At 42.2% G+C, this 10,261-nt stretch overlaps 1 protein-coding gene across 2 annotated transcripts in view; it reads right to left on the bottom strand.

Annotated features, from left to right (window-relative positions):
- Nucleotides 1-10,056, bottom strand: part of parp8 (poly (ADP-ribose) polymerase family, member 8) — a 39,707-nt gene extending 29,651 nt beyond the window's left edge. Inside the window, exons 1-4 of one of the 2 annotated variants that reach the window (XM_056591521.1) lie at nt 9,549-10,056; nt 8,698-8,845; nt 8,196-8,250; nt 7,802-7,839 (exon numbers count right to left, since the gene is read on the bottom strand). In XM_056591521.1, the coding sequence (XP_056447496.1) occupies nt 7,802-7,839; nt 8,196-8,250; nt 8,698-8,845; nt 9,549-9,560 (253 nt within the window). In that variant the 5' untranslated portion in view covers nt 9,561-10,056. The remainder of the gene's footprint in view (nt 1-7,801; nt 7,840-8,195; nt 8,251-8,697; nt 8,846-9,548) is intronic. The other variant, XM_056591523.1, reaches the window with a different exon arrangement.
- Between the last annotated feature and the right edge of the window lie 205 nt (nt 10,057-10,261).

Below are 10,261 nucleotides of genomic sequence, written 5' to 3' on the forward strand. Positions count from 1 at the left end.
ACTTCATGAAGTACATGAACCGCGACATGGAGGAGAAAGGGATTGTTGCCCGTGATTGTCTCCCGCCGGAGCCCCGCTGCTCGCTGCCGCGAGGCACCATTGCCACAGGGCAGTGCTGCCTCGGTGCTGCCCGCTGCCCGCTTCCGAGACGGTGGTGCCTCGGCAGCGGGGCTCCGGCGGGAAACAATCGTGGTCAACAATCGCGGGCAGTAATGCCTTTCTCGTCCATGTCCTGGTTCAGTCTACTTAAGATTGATGTGGACGTGGAAGAACCAGAGACGTCGGAGAACCCAACGCACTCGTTTGAGATTCATAATATCGTCTGGAGGCGCACACTGCTTTTGGCCGTGATAATATATATTATATAATATAGATATCTATCTATAATATGATATAATATTATTTAGATATAGAGCTCCAGGACTCCTCCTGGAGAACCCGGAGTGTTCTAGAATATTTACAGAACACTGCCAAAAGCTGTGTGCGCCTCGCCATTGCGAAACATCCACTGTAAACACGAGCGCATGGTAGTGTTGGCTCGGTCGTTCGCGAACCGGTTTGAATAAACGAGTCTTTGGACGAACGAACCGAACCGGTTTGTTTCTCTCGTTTGTCTCGTTCACCATTCGATTCACCGGAAACTCGACTGAACGAACGAACGAACTGGGTCAAGGAAACGAATCATTAAATCCACCACTAGCGCATGATACCATGGCTGCAAGCTGCTCAGGGCCACACCCCCACCCTCTACCTTGACCCGCCTCTAAAAGTCGGCATGTTTGTAGAAAGCTCATTGTGGGACTGGCTCGTAGTTGCTGTAATTCTCAACCAAGGCTGAATTTCTTGAACGTCTTCAAAGACTGTATTAAGGGCCCACTAAAATCTATATATAAGCATCCATAAAGAAGCATGCCATGGGACCTTTAAAGTCCCTCCACAACAAGTTTTCAGCTTTGCAGATATGGCTCGTAGAATCCGCGATTTCCTTATAAAGCGAGTTTGCGAGGAGAATCATGACGGCATTTGAAACAGTGCAGACATTGTCTGATGTTATTGGCATTTACAAAGTAATAATCCATGTTACTGTCGACATGCGGTAAACGTATCAGGTCTGGAAGTAGCAAAAGAGCAGGTACCCCTCTCCAAAGTAGCGCAACACCACAAGAAGAGGAAGGGTCCGGTGATAGATACGATCAGAGTCAGGATGCACTGGATAGGTGAGTGCTTTCAGTTGCCAAGTCATCAGGAGTATATTAACGCGAAGTCGATGTTAATGTTGTGATTAAATATGATCCCAGAATGAGCACAAAATGTTTGGCACATTCTCCACTTTGTCTGCAGAATGGGCCTGGGTAACAACTCTGCCTAATTTCAGCCAGGGAAAACTTTGCATATACGTATGCCATATATGTCAAAATTATCGGTTCTTTCATGTATTTATCTTACTACTATATAATAGCAGGCCTGCCGCACAAGTTACTTAAGTTGGTCAGTGCGCACGTGCCAAGCAGCCTGCAGCTCACACACAGCACGCGCGAATGCACAAACACTGCATGCACGCACGTATACACTAGGGGTGTAACGGTACACGTATTTGTACCGAACCTTCACGGTACAGGCACTTCGGAGCGGTTACAGAGGTGTACGTACAGACAGAGGTACGTAAATGTGGTGCTCATAGCGGGCAACGATCGTCGAATAGTCGAATAGTCTGAGTCACCTAGAATATCGAATAATGAATGTGACTATCGTTATTTATTACATGGCTCTTCCCAATGCTGTTGAACGCTATGTTGACTTGCATGGGCCTTCACAACTTCCGGTGGTGAATAGCGTCCTCGGTTGCTAAGCAAGGTCAACGTCTTTGGCTTTTGGCATTTTGATGTTCAATGTTGATGGCGCAGTTGTTGAAATAAACATATTGATTTCATACAAATCATAAAAGCCTCTTCCTGTGTCATTGCGTGTGCGTGCGTGGGGGGTTCTTGATTGAGCGATTTTCGAATACTATTCAAATTATTTTTGCCAAAAATGCACATCCCTTGCACACTCATTTGAAAAGGCACCATCCAGGTGTTACTATCACTGTTGCTGGGGAAAAAAAAAAGATCTGTGCAAACCCAGCTCAAGACACTATTTCAACAACCCCTGTCTGGGAATTCAGAAATGCAAATGCCATAACCAAGTTTATTGGTGTTTTCATTGCTGCTGATCTACGGCCATTCTCCGTTGTTGACAAACAAGCAGGTTTTTTTTTTCTCCCTTAACTATGAACCGTAATGTACCTTACCGTGACTTAAAAACCGAGGTACGTACCGAACCGTGACTTTGTGTACCGTAACACCCCTAGTATACACTTCAAGACAAAGGCAGCACAGGACTCAGCATTACACACACAACGCACACACCTGCACACAAGCACTTACACACACGCTCGTTGAAAGACAACGGCAAGTTCGATCCTGCATCCCGCAATGTCTTGCGATATTGATTTCTCCCCTTCCATCTGTTTTAACGGCGTCGCCGTTAAAACTCTCCCAGGTAAGACGTTCTGTCTATAGACTGTAGAAATTGCGATATAAGGAGTGAAGAGACAATTTCTCACGTCGACAAGCTACGGCAGGTCGTTCATTTTGTCATATAAAACTGTTAAATTGAAACATAGCGCCGACCGGCATATCAACACAATAATCACGTGACCTTAAAGGGACAGCGTCCCTATAACGCAGAATGAAAAGATGTCAATATCACAGTATGGTGAATTATGTCTATAGAGTCCACCACAAGACTACACTTTGCTGCTAAAATGTAATATTACGCTATACCCCTTGAGTCTCCCTAAATGTCTTTACACTTTGTTGCTCAAACTTAATATTACTCTTCTCCTTGAACCTCCCGAAATGTCTTGCGACATTGATATCCCCTTCCCCCCTGAGGACATTTTTGTTGTTTTATTTTTCTTATGTTTTGTGTGCATGGCATGCTATGTGTAACTGTAGGCTACTGATGCCTGCCATGGCCAGGACACTTGAAGAAATGTTTCATCTCAATGATTATTATTTTCAACTATCCAATAGTAGTTGCCATGCATTTTTAAATGTCAATGCACTTTTCTTCCCTGGATAACAGTAAAAGCTATTGAATAATTTATTTGCATGCATAGTATACTACACTTTCCATTAAACAATTACCCCTGTTTCCCATAAATTGACTCATTTTATAATGTAATGAAATGCTCCAACAGTAGCTGCTTTCAGACAAATGTGTAAATCCTGATATTCTCCTGCTATTCTCCTGATGGGCCGTATGTGTAAACAACATAGACATTTGTACCCTGACAATCTCCTGAATAATATTCCCCCTGAGGTAGTATTTTTTCCGAAGTAAATGTTAATTACCTTATATGACGAGTAGAAAGTCTGTATTTCTCACATCACTTCAGTGGGCGTGTTGATGATGCTTCTGCATGTCATTGAGTGGCCCCTACATGATAATCAGCCTGTTGCCTTTGTTTGCTGAATGGTTAAAAAATATTTAAATGTTGGCACTGCTTTTAAGAGTCATTTGTGGTGAACGCTAAAAGATAGGTCTTATCATAACCCTAAAAGTACACATCATACAATAAATTACAATAAATCAGTTCACAGCTGCACGTTTTTAGAAAATGTTTTTTATTATTATTACTGACAACATTCAGCTGAACATTATAGGGTCCCGTCCTTCCACTTCCTGTTTTCTCAGTTAAACACAGAAATCAACTACATTTGTCCAACTGTTGATTATATCTGAAATGAAGCAAAAGAATACGCTCTCTTTCTCTGGTAACACAGTTGTTTGCGACACCTTCTTTATCGTTGTTTCTTCTATTTGTCTCTAACTCATGCTCCAGTCTTTCGTCGTTCGATGCTTTGGATTTTGTGGATGCAAATGGTGCATAATTTTAGCAACATTTAAGAGGATGGCGATAAGTTCTGCCCGTTCTGCCTCCATTTTGTAATGGTCAAATCAAAACAAACAACAGTGACAGCGGCCAAGCTTATCCAGCCTCTTGCGAACTTAGACCCTACGTCATATACCGCCCCTTGCAAGCCCACCCCCCTAAACCCCCCATTGATTCTACTGATGTCTAAACAACATCGATGTACGCATATAAAGCAACAAGTGTGAATCAACCTCAGGGTCGAATCTCCTGATTTACAAATGCGGCAAAATGTTATACGTTGTAACATCATAGGGAAAATGTTATTATATTATGCGCTCAGAAATTTGTTACATTATTGACTGGGGTTTCCACATTATTGCTATGGGTTTATTTACAACTAGAGATGCGTGCGGAAAATCTAGTATATTTAAATAGACAAATGTCACTGTTGCAATTATTATTATAATCCTATCTTATCTCCAACTCAACAATGTAGGCCTTTCCTTGTTTATCCCCTCAAACACTACAGCCATTCTGTCTTGGGCAAAACAAATATTGCCACAGAAATAAAGAGAAAATAAAAGAGAAAAAAGATAATCCGGTCATGGTCAAACGTGGAAGCGATTGGTAGTCGCTCAGTTCTCTTACTCTTGCATATTTTAGCCCTTGCACTGATAGGTGCACATGCTTTAGTTATATGTGAAAATATCTTAACAATGTGTGGTTGTTTTGGCATCCTTTATAAAATTGTCATTTTTAGCAGCATTAGTATTTTAGTATTATTATTATTTTTTTGTAATTTAAGTTAAAACTTTATTTAAAGATGTTGATAGGTTTAATACTAAAAGTATTTGTGAATCTATGTTTGTACTTGTAACATTTGATATGCCTGCTCATGCAGTGTTGATCTGGCAGGAGGGCCGACCAAATCTGTAATGATTTTGCCTGCCCTATTCTGACTCTTTAGCTGCCCTTTCTGTGGGTGTGTCGATCGGGGAGTGCATGAGACTGTGCTGCATGGGCTTCTATACTAATTGAAAACATTCAGAGCTGTAGCCCAGAAGTTCTTTTAAGATGATGGTTCGGGGGGTTTATCCCCCAAGAAAATTTTAAAATCGGCCTGATGAACATGCAATTGTAACGTAGTTTCATAAGGAAAGGAAAGACCAATCGTCATGTCTGACTCACGTCAGGGCAGGCCTACTGAATAGGTTAATGTTTACGCTAAGGTTAAGAAAGTGCACCACATACACCAGCAGCCAAAATGAGACATTAGAATAGCCTATAGCCTAATAAACACTGTCATACACCTACCCGATTGGAAGTGGACCAGGTTGAATTCACTGCGGGTCTCTTAGTTTGCACTGATTATGTCCTGAATCAGTGCAAACTAGAAGCTATCACTGCTCCAACGGACGTTTTCTCCCCCAATGGGCAAATAAGTCTGCATTTAAGTTTAATTTTTAAGTTATCACTTGTCAGTGTGTGTCAGTCGCTAACTGGATAGCAGACGTGTCAGTGTCAGTCGTTGGGGTACATCTCAATCGTATCGTGAACCTACGGACTTCAGTGGGGGTTTCATTCCGTCTGCGCACGGCACCTTCTCAACGATAATCAATAATCTTCCTCCCACTCAGGGTGAAAATGGTAGGTCTTAGCTTGTTTCCCCTCAGCCATGCCAACGTTTAGGAGTGTGTAACTACTGTTGACGGCTTTCAACTGCTGTTAACAGCACATGCGCTACCGCGCGTATCTGTCCCGCGCAAATTTGAACTTTGAACTTTTTTTTTTTTTTTTTCTTCACCCCTCGCGATCGACTTGGGATCTGTCGGCGATCTACTGGTAGACCGCGATCGACTGGTTGGGCACCCCTGGCCTACATGTTTACCAGGCAATTGAATAACGCCTGCCCTGCACACAAACACAGGCACGCACGCACACGCAGTGCGTGCCTGTGTGGTAATCGGGAGAGTTGGGAGAATTCACTGTGGCCCGTTAACTTTTCGGGGGGCGCCGGGTCAACGTCGCAACCAATTCGATTTTGTCTAGAGGGGAGTAACTGAGCGCCCCCTCCCGAATATACAGCCCAGGTCTGCCTTGAACTGCGATTGGTCAGAAAGACGTAACAGCTAATGACAACATTGAACTCTCATGCAGGCTCGAACAGAGTGACACACAAACACACACACACACACACACACACACACACACACACACACACACACACACACACACACACACACACACACACACACACACAGTTTTTCACCCACTCCGTATCCAGCTTGTTCCATGGTTAAAGCACCCAGGCTACTATGCGGCGAGCTGGGATCATGTTCCCCCCTGCGGTGTATTCCTTGTCCGCATCCCCTGCCATCCAGTTGTCATCCGATTCATGCAGACTGGTTTTGAACGGCTGATTCCATGGATGTACTTTGTGTGTGCCGTGTTTTCCCGGCGATGTGGCGAAGCTGTATGGTTATGCTGTTGAGAGCTTAAATAAATGCACTATATAAGTTGACTATGAACAATTATTGAAGTTTAACATTTTCTTCAGCAAATTTGACAACTGACATATACAATATTGTAGCCAGTGAAAATCGCAAAAAAAAATGAGACACCAAAATAATGGACTTATTTTCTCTAGATGTACCCTCTAGATGGGTATGTTTAAGTTAACTCCAGGATTGGGGACTGGGACTACTAGAATAGTTAGAATAAACTAGTCGTTTTTTCCGCTGCCTGGTATGTCAGCGGTATGAAAAGGCCTAATACTATCAGGTAAAGCCGACTTTAGATGCTTAATGAAAACAATCATGTTTCTGATTTATGTGGCCACCACTATGAGAATTTTGGTCCCAGTCTGGCCACCCCTATAAAATTATTCTGGCTCCGCCACTGGCTATGGAGTTTTCTTGAACAGAATGCATCAGACCATCAAAGAAGGAAATGTATACTATATTTCCCTTCAGTTGTCAAAACGAACGCCCGTGCCCTTATATGGACACATCAACATTTTACGTTTTTTAATGGCTACAATGCTGCATCTGTGGCTGCTGGTAGGCTACTGCAACCACAAACAAGTCTATTCTACAGGGCTATTTTCATCATTATGTTTTGTTTTTTTACTTGATGGCATTGAGATCCGGGGCTATTCCCAAAAGATCCGAGGCTATAGCCTCGAATGCCCAGGTCTAACAACGCGCCTTGGCTCACCGGCCAATCAAAACTAAGTTAGTTAATGTGCAAATATGCCAAAAGGTATGCAAAAGGAGAGCGCAGTAGTGAGAGGGCTAACAAAAGCATGGACAAGAAAATGGAAAAAGTTAGAGGAGGATCCCAGAGGATAAGTCCAGGGCCAAGGGCACCCCGTCCACACAACTGTTCCTAAGCAATAAATATTGTGCTTTTCATCTGCCTCAAGACCATATGTTTTCCTCCACACTCTGCATTTGAACTGAATTTCCTTCACCACTTTCTTTGAATTTGACTAGTTTAGTCAACTTTGTCCCACCTATACTGTTCCATGTCTCAAAATACGACTGTATGAAATAAAGGGTAAAAACTACATTTTGTTCATCCACCCGCTGGAGAACATTCCCATACACATGTCCACTCACCCGCATATCCATAACTACAAGCCTCCCACCCCCCCACCCCCCCCCCCCACCCTGAACACACACCACTTAACCCACGATCCCACACACAAGGACAACATAAATATGGGGGGGAGAAATTAACATTGGAGAAAGGTATAAATTAAAGGAACAATCTATATTCAATGTAAATTCTCCGGTATCCAGCCAAAGAGAAGGTGGCATTAAGTTTCCCATGTTATGAATAAATTGCTCATGCTTTGTCTGTTACACAAGTCCTTACCTGGATAATCATCTGAAACATGCACAGCATACGTCACCCTAAGGGATTAGAAACATGGTGTCATTATAGTATTATTAATTGTATGAAAGACCAATGGAGTATGGGTGTCTCACTAGACCCAAAAGCAGTCCTTATGGATGGAATTCATAGACATTCATAGAAACACATACCATTTCAGAAAAGAGTGCATGCACTGCAGACTATATTACCACTTATTTCTTTAAAATTAATGCTACTACGGCCAGTTGTAGGCAATACTGCAAATCAAAGATGCATGTCAAAATCTCCGGGGAATCCCTTCAGATAACATATTGCCTTGCCTAAATTCATGCAAACCACATTACATAGTGAATGAAAAGTGTTTTCTGAATGAAGTGAGTTATAAATACCATACCTTGTAGATCCTTTCGCATAGATGAATGTGAATGTGCAGTCAGTGTATCTAAAATCTGCAAAATGGATAGAATATATTAGATGATTAATATAGAATAAATAATATCATCAAATAAAATAACACATTTATTACAACTCGTATGGCTTTTTGGAAAAAGATCACAAGTACAGTTTCCATGGCAACAACAAAAGGGGTTCGAGGAAGACACGTTAAATAAGGAATACAAAATTGTGCAGCTTCACTGCATTCAAATGAACTCTCATGACTAAAGATGGTTTGAAGGCATACAATCGGGGGGTATACAACGTCAATGTCGTTTGCGTTACGTAATGTTAGTCTGCATTCTTAAAAACATTGCATGGCCTATCCGTCCTTAGAAAGCACATATTAAACGGAGCTAGGGTATTGTGTTGCTTTATTAATATTTCAGCCGGGCCTGGGTGAACGCTGTGTGTGCTCCCACACTCGGGTGTGATCAGGGACAGGAGAGGATGACACTCACCGGAGAAAGGGCAGTCTCTCTCTGCCTTGCACCTCTGCAGAACGATGTCGACGTCTTTTTGTATTCTCTCCTGCCTTGAACACATCCCCATGAAATAAAGCCCACTGCGATCACCGGCTTCGTTGTTTCGTGTCTTCTTCGTTTCAGGCTGAAACACAAGAACAACACATTCGCTTGAGGCCGTTCTGGTAGGGCAGGTGTGTCCCACCGGGCACACAATCAGTCTCGGTTTGACGATGCTTTCATCTCGGACAACGACAGATTGTGGGGACTCGAGGTGGTAGAGCACATTTGAATGTCGATCAATTTCAAAAGGAGAATCCCTGATCTCTATTCGTCATCCCTCTGCTGAACCTAACAATGGCGGGTGGTGTTGGATGGCGTTAAGAGCTTCTTAAAGTGAAATCAACCTCTCTGGCCGGTATAGGTGGATACACGTTATTATAACCGAGTAGGGTCCCTGTGCTGCGCTCTCCTCCTCATGGCTCGATTGCACAGTCAACAATGTGTCCGTTTTTCAGATTGGATCAAATTGGAGTCACAATCGAATCTCAGCCGTTTTAATGGCTTAAAAAATAATTCCGACAGAGGCAGAGAAACAAGAAATAATAATGATTATCTTAAAATGCAAAACTAGGATCTATAAAATATTTCGTGAGGACTGAGTTTTTAATATTATGACGTTTATACAAAATATGGATAAAATACCCTACTTAAAAAATACAGGCATGTATCAAACATTCATAATAAGGCTGAAGAATAAAAGGAGTCAAATTTTCCCATATTATATTAAGTAGTCTTAAACGCACACATAGGCTGGATGGGAACTAGGCTATAACTCAAATACTTACAGGCAATGCCATAGAAGGAGAAACCGTTAACAAAGGGCAGCATAATAGACATAAAACGCTCAGGAGTGCGATTCCTTTTACTTCCCCTTTTTTTTACTTCCTGAGTTTCATAATCTCGGGACCAGTGTTTTGTGGGTGTGTGTTTGTGTGTGTGCGTGTGTGTATAGTGGGGATTGTTTTCGAGGGGGAACGCTTTTTTAAAGACGTCATCACAAAAGATGCGCGTATGCTCGCGCACACACTCACTCGCACACGCACTCAAAAGTAGACTTAAAATAATCGCGAGATTTAGACGCTATTTATGCTTACTCAGGCTACGAAATGACAAAACGAACTTTATCAACAACATTCATTAGGCCTTTGTGTGTTGCATTGCTTAATTTAATCACACAAATCATGGCAATTCATAACAATAGCAGAGAGACAGGAGGATCCGAGAACTAATTCACAGCAAAGGAGTAGTCCGGTACTCCGGTATAGCTAATTCGAGTTTGACGGGGCGTCATATCATTGCCATTGCTTAATATTTAACATCACTTACATGGGTTTACTGTTACGTTACCTTGGTAATTTAGATTTAAAAAAATATATACTTCTTATCCCTAAAACATACTGTAATAATCGGAGGCCTTTTGATTAGTGGAAGACACAGACTTTAGAACGAACTGAAGGTGTTTATTTCTTTAATTCACCACAGAAAAGCTCTCTCTCAA

This window comes from Gadus chalcogrammus, chromosome 6, assembly GCF_026213295.1.
Source record: "Gadus chalcogrammus isolate NIFS_2021 chromosome 6, NIFS_Gcha_1.0, whole genome shotgun sequence".
Lineage (NCBI taxonomy): Eukaryota > Metazoa > Chordata > Actinopteri > Gadiformes > Gadidae > Gadus > Gadus chalcogrammus.